This window comes from Phaethon aethereus (genome assembly GCF_964289735.1).
Source record: "Phaethon aethereus genome assembly, chromosome: 1".
Taxonomy (NCBI): Eukaryota; Metazoa; Chordata; class Aves; order Phaethontiformes; family Phaethontidae; genus Phaethon; species Phaethon aethereus.
In genome coordinates, this window is record NC_138575.1 from 134,752,176 (window position 1) to 134,770,849 (window position 18,674).

At 39.0% G+C, this 18,674-nt stretch overlaps 1 protein-coding gene across 1 annotated transcript in view; it reads left to right on the plus strand.

The window, feature by feature from the left end:
- The window catches only part of SCML2 (Scm polycomb group protein like 2), a gene marked incomplete at its 5' end in the record, with an annotated part of 57,890 nt that overhangs the window by 23,911 nt on the left and 15,305 nt on the right, over positions 1-18,674 (plus strand). The window contains 2 exons of the mRNA XM_082013203.1: positions 11,941-12,191; positions 16,761-16,896. Of these exons, the coding sequence (XP_081869329.1) occupies positions 11,941-12,191; positions 16,761-16,896 (387 nt within the window). The remainder of the gene's footprint in view (positions 1-11,940; positions 12,192-16,760; positions 16,897-18,674) is intronic.

Here is an 18,674-nt window from a genome sequence, read left to right on the forward strand (position 1 = left end):
CTACCTACCTTAGAAAGAAGGGTGATGGAACAGAGGGATATCCCTGGATGTAATCCCTCTGCTACTCTGGGGACCTCTTGTTTCTGCAGTGTAAGGCTTTTCCATCAAACTGTTTGGGCTCTTCTATCCTCACTCCCTTCAAATTTGACAGAAAGAGAGGTTTTTAAAGAGGGGAACTGTATTTTAAGTAATTACTTTAATGTTGTTGACTAGAATAACTTGTCCTCAAGCATTGAACATTTTCACGGCTGGTGTTAGGTAAGGAACGAGTAGACTGGAAATACCAAAGGAACAGAAGCAAGAAGGCAAGAAATCAGTCATGTTTCTTGCCCTCTCCATCCCCATTGCTTTTCCTCAATCTTTTGCCAGCAGGTCAAGAACCGTATGGAAAAATTACATGAAATTAGTTAGGGGTACCTCTGCATCGTTGCCCTCACCTACCTGTCTGTAGTTACTGTCTGCAGTGACTGCAGATGATCATAGGAGCTGTAATCTAGTTTAGTTCGTTTTGGTGGATTTCAGCAAGGGAACAATTATGTGTGTGGCTGTACTGGCAGATCATCCTGGATGTGCCAGTACAAACCTGCAGGGGAAAGTCAGGTGAGAACAATGTACATTTGACCAGAGGTCATCTAATAGGTTTCAAGCTGACTGCAGCCTTAATGCTTCTGTATTCCCAATCTGTAAAGTGTCTTTCTCAGCTTCTTCAGAAGCTTGACCTTGACTTGAGAAATCATGAATGATATGTGGTGTTATAGTAAGTTAATTATGTTAATTGTGGTGAAATAAAATGGGTTTATACAAAAGGGGCTGTGTATATAAGTGGCATAATTGGCATAAAATTTTTAGAAGATACCATTGTGACAGTTTAGATTGCTGAGTCCAATTGCATCTTCTGGAAAGAAGTGTTATTAAATTGTTTAGTCTACTCCAGTTTCAGACCTGGAAAATGCAGTGTTTTGAGATAATATGTACAGAATCTTTTTTGCCTGATTAGTACTTGACAGAGATAAAAGAGTTGTTTAACAATTAAAGTTGATTACATATTCCAGTTGTTCAGATAATAAAACGAACAAGATTCTTAAGTATGTTCAAGTTTGCTGAAGGAGTGCAGTACCTACCCAGGTATTTTTATGGATTCCATTGCTTTGTTATTGAAAAACAATAACACTTTAGGCATTAAAACCTGAAGCAAGGTTCTTACAGACTTGAAGTCAAACCTGAGCATTTTGGACATGTGATAGAAACTGGGGGTGGGGAGGTGCAGGTTGGGAATTTCATTATTTTTAATTCTAAAAGTGAGCCCAAAGTTAACTGCAGTTTTATTAAAATTGTATCTGTTCCCTTTTCCCCTATTCTGAGCATAAAGAATTTGTTCTTTCAATTTTGCTTCATGTGCTTATTTTTATGTGCTTCTTGTGCATGTTATATGCACTTGTCAAATTTACATGGCTAGAAGAAATATTTTTTGCTCTCAGGGTATGTTTTTCACTGTTATTTAATCGCTTTAGAGCTATTAAAGAACTGTAATGATAGTCCTTTATTAAGATGTAAATAATAGCTTCAAGGAGAGTGTAATCAAGTCATTTCAGTTCAGAAATATGATAATGTTGTCAGGATTCTTCATTAAGTCACATTAACATTGACTGCTCCTGTTAAGGAAGAAACTATGACAGATACTGGATTGTAGGGATTCAGTTGAAATATTATAGTAGTATTCTGGCCTGTACTTTTTTCCTGCAGGTTAGTTTAGTATTTCTGCCTTGAATCACCACATTGGAGAGTGAAAATAATTGACTGAATGTGGCTTAGATTTCAGGGTGGATATAGTGGGAAGTATTCTTGATTTTTGTAACTACTTTTTCTGAAAGCATTTAACTGTTAAAACCCTAGTTAAAGGACTGCCCCACCCCCCTGTTTTAGTTACCAATATTACCAAGCAAAACCAATATCCTGCAATGTAAGTTATGAAGGCAATAAATGATGCTTTAAATTTCATCCATACGTAGGACAACAATTTCCTGCCATGAGACTTATATTTTAGGGTCTAATTTATCTCTTTGAAAGAGAGATGAAATGCGTTAGGGGAGACAATATGAAAATTAGGGAAATTTTTATTTTGGCTATTTTGCTGTCTTAGCCGTTTAGAATGCCTAGAGAGAATGTATGACCTCTGTCATAGGAAGCTTTTAAGAACGGTTGAAACACAGGCTTCTTAGTTATGGGTGAATTTATTCAGAACAGATTACATGGTACATTTATTCTTTATAGCCTTACCTTCTGTAACTCTCATTGGTTTTGGAAAGATAAACTCAGGAACTAAGACACAATTAATAGAAGATAAAATGGAGAAGGTAGGTAAAAAGTTGCTTTGGACCAACTTTTTTAACATTCAGGCCTTAATCTTCATGTTGATGTTTTGTCTTTGGTCCTTATCGGAAAATGTGACTTAGGTGGACTTGGCTGGGTGTATGTGTACGGTGGCATGAAATGTAGCATTCAATATTTATGCTAGCAGAAGCTATGCTTAGCTAATATTGTTGTTTGTTTCCTTAGAAATACCTCTGATGATAGTAATTTGTTACGTATGGTTTGACAACAGTGCTTGATGTTGGCTTGGCCAGCTGGCCCAAGGTTAATATTGCTGGCCCAGCAATGCAGTAGATTGTTTTCTCTGTGTCTCTTGGTCACTTAAGTGCTTTTAGAGATTACTTGTCACTCAGGAACTTCGATGTAAACTATAGCTGGTGAAAAAAGTTGGAATGATAGTGTCTATGATGGATCAGTCTGTAGGACCATCTGCTCTAGCAGGCGTTCTCCAGCAGTGGCTGAAAGCAGATGTCTGAAGAGAAGTATAAGCACATAGGAGAGGTTTGCAGAAGTATTCCTAATATCTGGCTGTCTACAAGCCCAGAATAATGCTTTTATTCTGGAGGAATAAAAAAAATATATATTCTGGAGGAATTTTTTTTTTTTTTGAGGAATTAAAAAAAATATTTTGAAGGAATTAAAAAAATATATATTCTGGAGGAACAAAATTTTCCTGGAGGAGCTTGATATATTTTGATTATATTTTGGAGCCATCTGGGCTTTTAGCAGCTACAACATCCTGTAGTAAGGAGTTCTGTACTTGAGTATATATGTTCTGTGGAAACAGAGATACCCTTTTTCTTGCTGGTAGTTTCATTTGTTGTCCTTGTATTCTTGTACTGAAATAGGTTCTTGTACTTCCAGTACTTGTACAGGAACAGACAGTAAATAGTCATTCCCTAATTGCTTTCTTCATATCTATCACGGTTTTGTAGACATATACTTTAGCTTCCCTCAGCTATCTGTATTCCAAACTTGTGAAACCCTGTTCTGTTTCATTTTTGCTTGTTATGGGATCAGTTTAATTCCTCTGATCACCCTTGTTCTTCCATACTGTTTCCATTTCAGCTATGTAATTTTTGAGCCACTGGAACAAGACGTGCACAAGGTATTTAAGACTTAGTGGCATTGTGGTGGTTTCTGTTTTGGTTCCTGTTCCTTCTATAATTATTCATGAATTGGTGTTTGGGATTTTTGGACTACTGCTGAGCAATGAACTAATACTGTCATAGAAATATGTATTGTAATTCTAAGATCTCATTTTTGTATACATTAGCTAAGAGCCCATCATTGATCACAGAAGCTGGATTATTTTGAATTAGTTGACATTGAATTTCATCTGTTACTTCCTCTGCTAAGCAACTGCTCACCTTTACAAGATCTTTTTATACATCCTTACTGAATTGTTCAGCAGTTGTTACCATCTCATGCTTTACTCTTTTCCTAGATAGGAACTGAATGGCAGAGATCTCATCACGATTTCTTTAGAGTCCCCTCTGAACTGTAGAAACATGTCTGTTTGTTCCTGGCCACCGTTTGGTATTTTACAATAAATTCTTTAGAAGGATTGTGAGGATCTTCCCTCATATCCATTGCCAGCTAAGGATTTTCTTAAGAGACTGTGGTGTGAGATCTTGTCAAGTGCAGATCCACAGGCCACATCAATTGACTTTCCATTGTCTGCTTGCTTAGTGACTCCTTAATAAAAATAAAAAAAAATTTGAGAGATGTGACTTTTCTCTGCAAAGGCTATGATTGGTTCTCCCCCAACACATTGTATTTATCTTTGGGCTCACTACCTCTGTTCTGTACAACATCTTTTAGCAACTTGGCCACTACAAACATCAGATGCCCTGCCCATACCTTGCTGGCTAAGTGTTGGCATCACATTAATGACCTTTAAGTCTCTGAACTTAAGGCAATTTTAAAGACAAACCTGCACAGTACTCTCAGTAGGTTAGACATTTAATTTTTTCATTTCCTGAAAACTCCTAAGTGCTATATGTCCTGCAAACTCTCTACTGTTTGTCTCCATTTCCTCTGCTACTGGTACTTCATGTCAGGGAACTTGTTTCAAATCCCTGTGAAGAGGGGTTCTGATATGAGAAATTATGTGAACTTCCTTGGAGTGAGTATGAATGCAAAAAAAATTCAGTCTTGTTGCTTTAGTATTATTGTCCACATGTACTCATTCTAAAATTTGATCATCTGTTGGGTTCATATAACTTCTGCTTTTGATATGCTTTAAAAAGGCTTTTAAGGTTTTATATCGTTTGGATGTTTTTCTATTAACCCTTTTTCTAGGACAAACATACTATACTTTTCTATTTAACCACCATAGATTATAATTTTTATTTTACTCAATTGGATAATAGAAAGCTGCTACTATGCTGAAGAATATTGTTGTATTGCGCTGTAGCTAGTTGTATCTGAGCCTTATGATTGAAGTAGACGGCAGATGACTGGAGATTGTCAGAGCAATTTTGGTTTGCTGTTTCTATATAAATTCATTTTATTGTTTAGTCATTACATGTAAATGGCAGTTACTTAGGCAACCTGCCTTTTTATTTATAATAGAAGTAAAACCTTGTCCATAAAAGAGAGAAGACAAAAGAAAACTGGGGACAAGCCATGTGGGAAATAAGTAGTTTCACCTGCGAAGATTGATTTCAACATAAAGTAGTATCTATCATGTAGGTGTGAACAGCATCTGGAGAGGGATCAGTTTCTGTATATCCCTGATCCCCACAGTCTTACGAAGTTGGATCTTTGATGGATAAAGGTGATGCAAGAACTCATGAAGGAGGAACTGCTCTCTGCACTCTGCAGGGGAGAATTTGAGTGACCAAAGGAAAGTGATGTAGTAATCTAAATAAAAGCCACAGTGTATCACTGTTTTTATCCTTGGTGCCCTTCCTCCCTCCCTTCTACTCTGTCCCCCCCGCTTCCACATCATGTGTCACCTCATTGCTTTTCTCCCAATTCAAGTGCGTTTATTGTCAGTGAGAGCAATCTTCTTCCATTACGCTAATCAGCCTGTGATGTTAAAGGTCTCCCTCAAGAGGTGTCTGCAGCAATAAGAGTAGTACAGGCTCAAGCAGAGATTAAGAAGTGTCTTATTTGTCTGTTTTATGATTTCTTAGTTTAGTTTTATTTAATTTTCAGATCTGTTTTCTATGCTTACTTTGTACAGATTTTTCCACGGTAGCTACTTGAGATGTAATTCTCTCTTATTGATAATGAAATTATGTCAAAATAGCTGTGCTGAATTTTCAGCTGAATTGTACATATGAAGTTAAGTACTACTCTATAAGGTTTGCAGATGAAACTTCAGACACAGCTACAGTTAGATCTGTGAAAAGACTCTGCGTTGTTTAAAGTAGCCAAAAAATCAGATAAGCATGGTAATTCTTAAGTTTCATTAAAGAAAGAAACAAATGGTACATAAAATGGTACAATTTCATACTGCTGGACGTTTCAGTTTTCTTTGTGTAGCTGGCTTCTTTTCATGGGCAGGTCACAGTAGTTAAATCAGGCATATACAGTAAGCAGATTTATGCTGTCTTCAGAATTGTACATGAAAACTCCTCAGCGCTTCAGGCTAAAATCTGGTTTGCCATATTCTCTCGCATGTTAAGCTTTTTTTATTTGGTATTAATGTTTCTTGGCATCTTGCAGCAAGGCCTGGATGGTGCTGCTACAGGGCAGTAATCACTTAAGAAAAAATGAAGTTTTTGCCTTTCCCAAAGCTGTGACCTTACTGTAAGTCTGGTTTCCTCACCATCTTACCATGGTTTTTTACAAGGTAGTTGTAATTTTCTTTTAAATTGGAAATACTCCAAAAAAATTATTTTTGATTTTCACATGGAAAATATTTTTTTTTTAATTTGCTCTTGTTCAGGTCTTGTGGATACTAATGTCAGCAGTGGTTGTGTTGCCCAACTAGGGGATGGGATTGAGTGGATTTTTTCCAAATCTGTGTTAGTACATACAAACTATGTTAAGAATGTCAGTGCTGTCATTCAGATATTGAGACAAAACAAGTTGTGGCATTGCACTAACCATGTTCTGCATTTCCTTTTTCTTCCCCTGAAGCTTGTTGCATTTTATTATTTCATTTTGGGCCCACCTTTCATCCTGCTGATGCTATTTGGGGAAAAATAATGGCAAAAACTGGGCAGATCAGTAATGACAGGGTGAAGAATCAGGATGCTAAAACTCTACCTGATGTGTAGAGCGAGGCTTTGCCAGGCTTATTGAGAGATTCATCATCAGCACACCTAAAGTGTTTTCAGGTAACTCAAATTTGTGCTGCTTTGATAGTTTATCAGGTATTTATTTACTCTTTTCCTTCTCAGCTTATCAACAAAATACAGTTCTTTGGTTCTGTTTTGGGGTTTTTTTAATTGTTTTGTTGGGGTTTTTTTTTTTGCTAGTGTGGTTGCAATGTCAATAATTCGTTGAAGGGTGGAACTAGAAGCTGGCTTTTCATAGCTCTTGGTTTCTGGAGGTTAACTGGAGAGATCTTTCCAGGAGTCTTTCTTTTGTTTTGCTTGTACCCCCTACTCCTGCTTGCCCTCTGCCCCAGCTGGGCTATTAAAAGTTGGGTTTTTGGAAGGTTTTTGGTTAGCAGTGGGTTTTGATGGAGCTTAATTAGTACTTTCACATGTCTGTTCCATAGGTGCTGGCTTGCCTAGCTCTTGAAAATGTGGGAGACTGGGGTTGGGAGTGAGGGACTGAAGGTGCTACAATGCTGCCTGGGGAAGTTACTGGGAAAGAAATGCTTTCCTTTCCTCTGTTTTTGTCTCCTGTTGCTTGGAGCCCTCTGTTTCACCTTTCAGGGCTGTGAAAGGAAAGCTGGGATTTTTCACAGAAGATAGCAAGAGACTTCTTGTTGTTATACTGATAGCAGAAACTAAAATCTAGAAAGAAGAAAATTGCAAGCCTTGAATGTCCATGTCTTGCCAAGGTGGATGTTGAAGTGTCCCAAGTGCAGTGTTGCTTTTTTAGGTAGCAAGATGATGACTTATGACTGATTCTGTATCGTAGCAACATATCAATTAGTATCTCGCAGCTACCTCTTAACAAGAAGTAATCCAAACACAGATAGAAAGAGGTGGCATATATTACAGGTATTTATGCTTTTATATGGTTCTCTTCTTCAGTTAAGACATAAGGACATAAATTTTTATAATCCTTGGCAGTAAGCTGTTTCCACCTCCTTTCCCAGTTGTCAAAACTATCATGTTAATAACTTACTGTATTAAAGAAGGTTAATTTTGTAGTTAAAATCCCAGGCTAGAATTCAGGATGTATGTTTCCATTACTTCCGCTATGGAATGCTCAAATGGATTTAGGGTAAGTTGCTCTTTGCATCATATTTTTTTATCAGTAGATGAGAGAAGGGCTAGATTCAGAAGAGCATTTGGCTTGTGTCTCAGTGGGGCATAGGAACAATACTGCAGTACAAATAGAATAATTTCTGTCTTGAAAGAAATGCTGGTTTAAACACTGAATTACTGTTTTCTACTGTCCTAATTGGCACCTTCATCTAAGGTAGCAGTGCTGTGTTCACAGAATGTATGGCAAAATGGGCTCCTACCTTGCTTTGTGTAATTTTACTTCAGCTTTTTAAATCTTGTCTTGTAATTGCTGCTCTGTGACATTAACTGAATGGTAGATTTCTAATGTTTAAATATTATAAATCTGAACCCCTTGCTTTCCATAAAAACATGGAGTGAAACAGTCATTGTGGATTATCTGAGGGAATTTTACTAATTAGAATTGCATGAGAATTCAGGCTTCTGAGCTGTCATCTGTCCCATCCCCTTCCCAAGCACTGGAGTTTCAGTAGCTTCGGATTTCACAGTTGTCTTAAATACCTGACTTATTCTGGCAAGAGATCTTGGGGATCATGTTATGGGGTCAAATTTTGCAGTTCTGCATCTGTCTGGTCAGTTTTTCTGCTTCTACAAGCAGAATTTGGCCCTCATCTAAAGTCTCATCTTTCGTATCTGTCTCATGCAAATGAGCACAGTTGACTCCAGTGGATCTGCTTGTGCAAATGAGGACTGAGTGTGGCAATGCGTCTTTAGGCTGTGAGTTCCAAGATGCTGGATTTGGGGTTTCTCTTATATATGTTGGAAACAAAGTTTATAGACGCTGGATTCTCACAGAATGTTTTTTTGGGGGAAAAAAAAAAAGTATGTTTTGAATAAGTGGTACTTGAAAGTATGAAAGCTGTTTGTATGTTGCATGAAGGTAGTCACCTAGAGCCCTCACCAACATGACAGTGTAATTAGATGCCTGTGAGCTCTGAAAACACAGTTTAGTTGCTTGCATTACTATGCTAAAATATGTTTGTGTAGCATGATCTCTGCTCTTCAGTTATTGAGGATGCCAGTACAGTTTTTGGGTGAAATAGATTGGGGAAAGAATGCAATGCTTCCCACTCCTGAAACTGGAGTAGTAGATATTTGTGTAGAAGAGCAACATGACACAAATGCTTGATTTTGTTTGTGCAAATGAGAAGGCCTTTGTGATGCAAAGCAGCATCCTGAAAAGGCAAATGTGCTTTTTTGGTTGTAAATATCCCAGCTAAATACTGCAGTAATTGCAAGCAGAGCTTGGCATTTTTCCTCTCTATTCTCTTCATCGTTATATTTTAACAAGTTCTCATGAGACTATTAAAACGTCTTAGTTTTTGGAACATGTGGCCTAGTGGGGATAACTCTGTCTACAGATGCAGTGGGGTTGGCAGCTCGATTTTGCATGTCTTTTCATTCCCCTCCAGATCCGGTGACCCAGCGCAACCTTTGGTCTCCCTCTGAAGGCCGGGGTGAAGGAAGTATGAGCAGGTGACTGATGATCACTGTCAATACAGCCTGCAGACAATATGGGAATTACTTCAGCAGTCTCCCACTCCCTTGCGCTCCCCCCATCCTCTCTTAAATCAACAAATGCAAATAGCAGCCTCCTCATTTGCTGCTATCTCTGGGAGGCTGCCCAGGCAGCATGGGCTTTGTTGCAGTCCTGCCTATTGAAAAAAGCAGCTTCAGCCCTAGGCAGAAGGAAAAATACCAAATGGGACCTGACCCCCCCCCTTAATGGTTAATGCTGCTCATATTTGGTCCTCTGGCGTATACAGGTAGGAAGATGCTGAGCTAAGGGTACTTGATGTGTGTGTTTCACAAGAGGGCAGCCTGAAGTGGTTGGAGCTCTTTGCATCGTTACTCTTTGTCCGGTAAATGCCCTTCTGGAAGGGAGGAGGGATTGCCCAGTGTCCTGAAACTCATACCTGTGCTCCTAGAACCTGTTGACATTGCAATGAGCTGTGTATTTAACCTTAGCTCTGTCTTTGCTGTGCAAGAATAGAAATGCATTTGCTAGATTTCAGCATAGGCAGAGGCATAAAGAATTTGTGAACCAACGTTTCTTTATGAGTTCATGATTGTTTTGATAATACAGGATGCAATACCCAGTACTATATTGTACAGCATGCAGTTGATATTGTTTTGCTTTCCAGGCATACAGCTTAATGCGAGCTGTCATTCAGCAGTTTGGAGACATAAGAGTAATGCTATCCCAGCATTTGCTTAAAATTCTGTTCATCTTATTTTAGAGCTGTCATTGCATATGAAAATAAGTTTTGGCATACATAAATAAAAGGAAAGTGTTCACTTTGCATATCCAGAACGTGATCCTTCTCAGATACCTAGTGATATTTTGTCTGTATTTGATGTATTAGGATTGCAACGAGCCATGATGAGATTTCTTCTGAACTGCCATTTAGGAATATTAGATTAGCAACCAAATCAGACAAACAGCAATGTATGTAAATGCTCCTACAGCTTTAAAAATCTGTGTCAGTAGTACTTGTATTTTATAAGAAGTCTGTTTGCAGTATGTATTTCATCTTACTGTGACATTTTCTATTGTGAATACTTAATAACAGTTAAGGCCTGAATAAAAATTCAGAGTTAAAGTAACAGTTGTAAAGGTAGGGGGCTGGACTGTTAAGGTGAGTATCACTCAGAGCTACATATTAAAACTGTTACTCAATCTTTAAGTATGTTCTTTTCTCAAGGTCTCATTTCAAATGTAACTTTGAGTTTTATTTCATGTTTCACTTGCTTACCAGAAAGCCTCAATATATTAATATTTTAGGAGAAGAAATATTCCAAATTCACAAAAATCCAGGAAATTACCTATTAGCAGCCCCTACATTTCACTTTCAGTCTGCAGTAGCGCTTTGGATCAGGCACTGGTGACTGACAGGGTCAACCCCCTCCCCCCTCTTGAACCCTAACTTTGCAATATTTCTAAGCTGTGTCACACACATTAGCGAGATGCAAAAAAAGGCTGTGGTAGGGGCAGTGTGATTCTATAGAGCCGTCTAATTTTAGCGTAAAGGCTTCAAATGATTTCAAATATGTTGTGTGTTCCTTTCCCACACCTCTCACAACGAGGATGGCTTGATATCACAGAATCTCCCATTTTCATCTTCTGCTTACCACTTCTGCATCTGTCTGCCTGTCAGCAGTCAGGCCAACACAACAGAATATTTGTTGGACTTCTGGGCTTAGTAATTGCTTTTTGTGGCCACAGGTGCTGCTGTGGCATGGTACGTTACATCTTCTCATCGAGGATATGTCCTTATCCGTAAGTTCTGTTTGGCATCCTTCTGGTGTTTTAAATGGTCTATTGCAAAGGGAATTGTTAAAATAAAATCATCATTATTACTTCAGAGGAGAGTGAGTTGGGTGGAAAAGATTTCTAACTAGGAAGTCCTGTTCAGTGAAATGTGATTACATCTTGCAGCTTCACACCTGACTATAATAGTCACATCATCTACATACTGGATCAATTTTGTTCTGGGATGTGAGACTCAACAGAGAACTACTTCAGTGTTAAGAATGTATAAAAATGGCACTTTGTGTTTGATTTTTTGGAAGACCTTTTTTCAAATAAAATCATTAAGTCTGTATGGCTCCAGGTAGAAAAATCTGGGTATAGTTATGTGAACTAAACTGGCATCTCAGACAGATGCTTGTTAATGATACTTTGCCTGTCATTAGTTCTCCCTCTTCAGAGGAATGATTTTCTTCACTGCTCAAAATCAGTTTGTAGCTCTCTAGGAGTAGTTGGCATGCCTTGTAATCGTGGAAACTGCTCTTAGAGGAGGACAGATGTATTATGGCCTGTATAATTTGTGAAGTATTTTTGAAGGCCACCTTGATGAATGGCACTTTAGAAATATCTTATTGTAATGAAAATTATGGGAAGCACTTATAAGGTGAGTGGTTTAATTATTTTTTTCATTTTTATTTGAATGTTTTTATCTTAGGAAAGTCCCTCTGAAATAATGGGTATAAAGAGTTCTCTCTTAATATTTAATGAAGTTATATAGTTTCATACCAACCACTTAAGTTCAAGATATCCAAGTATATTTATTTTACAATGTAAATTGTGCACTACTATTTTTTTTTTTTGCCTTTGTTAGAAAAGTTGTTTTCCATCGTTCATTTTGAGGTTTTCCCCCCCTTCCCTTTTGTTTTTGTTTTTCCTCAGTTTCCATTACAAAGAGCAGTGCAAAAATCCAATCTTCCCCTTCCAAAGTGACCCGGCGTTCAATGCAGTCTCCACAGAAATCTGCTCCGGTACCAGCGCAACGGGGCAGGAAGCCAGGTCGGGGCAAACCCCCTGGACAGTCTGCAGTTCCCAAGAAGGGCAGGTCTCCTAAAAATATTCCCCTGACAAAAAGCACCTCTCATACTGAGAATCTTAAAACAAGGAAAAAAAGTTTAAAACCTGGAAAAAAGGTTAGTCCTTATCTACTACTTTACTTTATTTTGCAAAATTTTGTAGTGAGATTTTTTTTTAATTATTATTTAATTTTCTGTCTTTGCTTCAGCCTTCAGGGCTTTACTGTTTTCAGCAATTGGTTACAGGAAAAAAGTCTGAAATAGCTCTTCTGGAATATTTCAGTATAAACTTCTGTGGATTATTTTATTCCAGAACAAGATTACTGGTTTATTTATGGGTGAGTTCTTGGGTGTTGAAAAATACTATTCTGCAATAGCCGTTTCCAGTAAAATTAAAGAGCCAGGGAAGCCTTTAGGCTTTTTAGTCTGGATTGTTTTGTTACTGAACCATATATATCGTTTGCTTAATTTTTAACAATTTTTGTTTGTTTCGTGTTTAGAAACAAAGGATTAGGAACAGCGAGGGTTTTGTTGCAAAATTTAGGCATCTTAAACATACAGCTGGATTTGACAATGGATCTCTTAGATACCCCCTAATACTGGAGATACTAGCAGGAAGCTTCCTTCCAGGCAATACATTTCTCCAGGTGTGGGCCTAATTCTGCCCTGATCTGGAAGACGTGGTGGCTTTTTCCCTGCCAAGCTGAGTCAGACCTGGACTGTTGGCAGCTGCCTCTGGCTGCAGCTGCTCTGGAGCTGTTCGACCAGGTACAAATCGGCACTGCTATAACCCCCCCCTTCCCACTCCCACATGACACCAACACTGGTGGGTAAATGATCCTAGGGCGAGCTAGTTCAGGGGGCTAAAATGGTAGGCAGCTAACCCAGCATTGCTCCCTCTTACTCCCTTCTTTGTCTGCTCCACCCCAAAAAGGCACAAATGCTGCTGCAAGGAAGGGTAGGATCACAGCAGGGCAGATTTAGACAAGTCTTGAATTGCCATGGAAGTACAATCTGTTTTCTGAGGCTTGCTCACCCACTGCAGGCTGTCGAAGAGGACTAGCAATCCTGCAATCCTTTTCTTTTTCCCAGAAAATTTGTGTCTGTCCCTGTGTTCCTCCCTCCATTGCATTAGCACCAGTGGAGGAGTCGGGGGCATTGTTTCTGTTTTGTGGGGTTTTTTTTCTCTCCACCCTTCAAAAAGTTGACATTTCGGGGTTTGTCTCCTCCAGTGTGGATCACTGTGGGTTATGGGATCTATTGCTAGGGGTGCATAGGAAGGGGTGGAGTAATGGCGCAGGTGGGACTTCTCCCTTCAGTGATGGCACTGATCAGTGTCAAGTGCTAGTGAAATGACATCATCAGAGCATACGTAGAAAGCTCAAGCACAAAACTGGCAGCAGGCACTTTGTTGAAATGATGGCCACAAGGTAAGAAATGATTCTGGGGACTGGAAGTAGAAAGCTGAGCACTGTCTCTTGTGCTGCCTATTCCTTCCAGTCGGGCGTCCAAGCTGGTAGGCTACTGATGCAAGGGGTCTCCAGCTTTATCTCTTGCTTGGTGTATAAAAGTTCACAGAGACACGGATTAAAGAGGAGAAAGGTGCTCCCATCCACACATAGCTGCTGGATGGGGTATTCTCCATAAGTCGGGGGGGGGCTTTAAAAGAGAGCGTTGAACACAGGCCTTTCATATCTTAAGGACGTACGCAGGTACGGCAGGGTGTGCGCTTCTGTGTAAGAGTTTTCTCTTCTGTGTCTCATTAAAAAGAAATTGAGAGGCTTTGTGTATCCTCTGAAAGAAGGGAAGAAGGGTTGGAGGCCTCTCACCCTTAGAGGAGGCTTCTGGTCTCTAAATGCTGGGTGTCTGAAAGTGTCTGCTTGGAGCACTGCATTTGGCACTGGGTCTGTGTGAGGTACTTAGGGGGTTTTGTGTGGGGAATGGGGATTACTGCACTCCTGATTTTCTCTGTGGGACTAGGCAACTAAGAGTTAGGCTTTGCAGAATCTAAGTTTGATATATCTAACTTGGGAGTTTTTAATTTAAAAGTTAAGGTAGTAAAACTTCAAAAATGAGTTCTTTTTGAGAATCCACGGAAGGTTGTTACTGCTGTGGTATGTGGTTAAATTGCCAAGATGTTATACATATGTGCAAGTTCTTCTTTGGACTGTTACACCTGTTAGCATAAGGGTGAAGAGAGGAAATGGCTTTGTGGGAATTCTCCACAGACAAGGGTGTATCTGACATGGAGTGCCCTACAGCCTGGATACTTCACAGTACATGTACCGATATAATGCATGTGGTATGTGCCTGAAGATTTGAAAGTGCCTTTGGTTTTTTTGTTTGTGTTTTTAAGACCGATCCAAAAAAACCCTCTGGCTTTTCAGGATAAGTAATTGTGCTTCAAGTGCAAGCTGGGTATGTGGTAGTTCAAAACCTGTGTATTTAGGGAGATTGGTCTATGCCTGATATACTGTAGAGCTGTTTGACTTTCTTTGCAGCGTAACAAACTTAAAAGGGCAATGTTTATCATTTGTGCAGGTATTAACTTTTATTATACAGCTAGGAATGTTGAGCTGTTGTGTCATTTTTCTCTTTTATTTAAAAGTTTTCTAAGCTTCTCTTGTAAGTATGAGATGTATGTTGGGTTTTGTTTTCTGTTTCTCTCCCCCAGTTCACACTGTATGGTTTTACTCTGTCATAATGAAGAAGAAATCTCTTTACATCTCTTCATTATTTTTAAAAGTACACTTTGCATAACAATGCAAATAATTCCTTCCAGAATTTCTTGAGGAAGTGCCTTGGTCTGACTGTGAATCACAGCCCTAAATTCGACCCCACAAGAAGAGAGATTTAAGCGTCAGGGTAAAGCCTGTGAAGTTGGCCGTGTGGTGCCAGACTGTGAGCAGAGCTCTCTGCAGGCAAAGGGAGCTGGTGTGCTGGCTGGTGACACCGTGACCAGGCAAATGTGTCAGGCCCTGCTAGGAACGTGGCCTGCCTCAGGAAACAGCGTGGCTTTGGGATTGCAGTTTGCTGCTTGTCAGTTTGGCGTTGCAGAATGAGAACCTCAGCTGAGCGAGCGTAATGTGCTGTATTGCCAAAACGCATGCTCTTTCCTCCTCCTGAAGGAGTGCCTCTGTCTTACAGTTTAGTGTTTGCATTTGTTTTCATGCTTACATTTCTTCCATTTCCTCCTCTTTCCCCTCAACTCGACCACCCATATTTTGCAGCGTGGTGACAGACACCTGTGCCCCCAAAGAGTCCCTGCTCTAGGGTAGCCTTCAGGAATGTGAGACTTCAGATCAAAAGCTCCAACTTCCCAAGTGCATTTTGTTTCTCTGTATTAAGGATGGAGAGAGACCTTTCTGTCACCTGGTGTTAAGACACGTAGGCAATTCCTGACAAGTAGTACGTCACTGCTTGGTTCGGTGCCTGACCTGAGCCACCTCGTCTCATTCACAATGCAATGCCAAGCGTTGGCAGTCTATTCCTGATGCTGATGGTGATTCCACCCAGTGCCATATTGTCAAGTAGTTTCTCCAGCCAAACTACCTTTTCTTAACAGTAAGGGGCACAAAAATTTTCTTTAACGTGCCCTGGATTTCAGGAGAAAGTTAATTTATTCTTTATGGGTATTGTGAAGAAGTTAAGCACTGCTCCTCTTAGGAAGGTGTATATTTTGATTGCTTTCTGCATGGTTTTTAATACGCTACTTGGAAAACGCTGCTTCTAAAAGTGTAAGGAATGAATACTGCTAAATGCAGGAGGGCTTAGCCTCCCTTAGCGACTTAACTGAATTTTCGGTTCCCTGTAGATGAATTTTAGCAGTAAATCTTTACCACATCAGTAGACAGGTCTCTGCTGCCTTCAGCAGTGTCAAGATCTTGGGTAATCTCTAATATTCTTAACTGTTTTGGTAGGTAAGAGAATGGGAACATCATCTGTTCTCATGCAAGAATAAATGGGAACATCATCTGTTCTCATGCAAGAATAAATGGTGAAGGGAGAGGTGATGAACTTTTCTCCAATTCATTGTTTCTTTTATTGCCATGTATTTTCATAACATGACAAAGCACATTAGAAATGCCTTCCTTGTGCATGTCTCTTTTCTAAACCCCAGTCCAAACCAAATTACAACAAAAATCTCCTTTCCTCACGTTGGAAGGTCATGCACACTGACCAATTTCTAAATCTTTGTGCTGCAAACTCTGGTTGTCTGTCAGACAAGCTGAGGGAAAATCTAGGTTCACTGTAAAGCTGACACCTAAATGTGACTCAAGTTTTATATGGAAATATATACACAGACCAACTAACTGATTTGAGTTGTGATAAACCCAGATGATTGGAAGACTATGGTCAGGCAAATAATCCAAAACACCCCTTGTGTGCTTCCTAAGATTTAGAAGGGTCATGAATTAGTATATAAAGCTCATTCTTTTCCCACTTTTTAGATACAGGTGGGTTCCTTTAAGTCATTTGTCTTCCACTGCCTTACTTAAGTAGCTGTAAATACAAACTGAGAGTTTCTGGTCTTCCTTTCCCGGACTTTATCTTCTCTGCTGTGTGTAGTGCTTTTGTAATAAGCAACCACAGATATTCAGTAAGATGGTAACTGATAGCCAAAAGGTTTTGCAGACTCCTTAAAAACCATTAAACATTTTGACTTTGGGTTTTTTCTCTAAACAGAAAAAAATCTTGCCAGAACAAGTGATTCCTGCATCACCTTCTCCTCATTCTTCTTCTGAGGGGGACAGTGGCACCACGCAGATACTTAAAGATGGAATTAGTTTATCTGGTGCAACAGCAGCAGTTATATCCACAGGTAAGAGACAAATAAAAAAAATTAATGACGTTTTTAGTGTAAAATGGCTTCCATTTCAAGCAAACTAGTACTGTCATTTCATGAAAAATGTGCTGCAAACTTATTACTGTAAATCATTCTCCAGCTACCTTATTTTTTAAAGGTATTTGTAGGTGCTGTGTTACTTTGCAGAGCTAGTGTTTTAATGCCTGCATTATAGCAAGAAGTGCTGGAACACAGGGGCTTTTGATAGATCTGCTAGATCTAGACCTGGCACTTTGTGCTTGTCTGAACAAAGAAGCTGTACAGTTTTTTCATGTCTGTTCCACTCCTTAATGTATGAAATTGGACTAGATGTAGCTGAAAACCCATATGATGTTCTGATATCATGCAGCCTGTACTGTAATATAACAAAATGGAGATTTTTATCTCTGTATAGCCTTACATTAAAAGAAACAACTCAGACTGTTTAAACCAAGTAAAGGCAATCAGATGAAATACATTCCTCCTTCCTTTTATGTTTGCTTGTTTTTGAAATATAATGAAATGTATCTTGAAAAGAGTTGGCAAAAGAGAAGTAAGCTAGTTAATGAAGTAACTCATTGAGGAACTTGTAACCCTGTAGTGAAACAATTTGTATGTTGTCAGCTGAAATCTCAGAACTTTCTAAAAACTCCATAAATTATGATAATTTTGTTTGGGATGCTTTTTTACGTTTAAAACTTGTTTTTACAACAGAAGTTGTCAGGCTCTTCTCACTCCCAACTTCAGTCATGGATGAGGGAAAAATATATATGTGTTTCCTAAGAAAATAAACCTTTCAGGAGGCAGTTGTCGTTGAGCCCAGACATGAAAACTCTTTGTGCTGATTTGTATCTTTGATTATTTGTACATAGGTTTCCTCCAGTTTGAAGACATCAGAGAGTGAGCAGATATGCATGAAGACATAAGATCATTAAAACACTTACAGAAATACTTAATTTTAAAAATCCAGGTTTTAACTAAGCCCAAATAATACTACAGTTCAGAAAATATGCCGGTCTTTTGTATAACAGAATGCATAGATTGTCTGCATAATCACCACAGAGGCACGTTTTTTCATTAAGCTGTAATAATGTCTTGGGTGCATTCCTGGTCATGTGACAGCCAAGGCCAAAAAGAAAAAAATGTCTTCAGTTATGGCTTTTTCCCATGTTTTTGTGCCTTGCCGTTTGTTGTGGTTAAACCATGACACTGTTCCTTTTAAAAAAAGACAGTTATGCATAGTCTTTATAAAAAGTAATGTCAGAAGTCCTATTTGATTGTTTTGTGATAAGCTTTAAATCACCTTACAGTGTTTCTAGAGAAGTATGTGTATTTTATTTAGCAGAGAAGGCCAAGTTGCAGTCTGGAAATCCTACATGAGTGGTTTGGGGCTTCTGAAGGTACAGACCTTCAGTAGCCATTATACATGCACACATTAATGCTATATGGGTGCTTCAGAATGAGCATCAGTGGTAGGTATATACCATAGGGTTGTCTTTGTTGCAGCTTCTCAAATAAGAGAAAAATTAAGGCAGTAACTTTGTAAGGCCAGCTTTTTAGAATTGTGTCTTGGTAGTTTAGAGTACCTGCCAGTAATTCTTACTTTATTGGAACTGGTGTATAAACAGAGATTAGTCAAAATAAAAAGATAAGCACAGATTATGACAGCTTTGTTAAGTTAGTGGGGTATAGAAGGGCTCTAGAGACCAGAAAGAAGGAGGTTTAGGACTCAGGCAGGAGAACCTTGGTAGAAGACAGAGCACTTTTTGCATGCT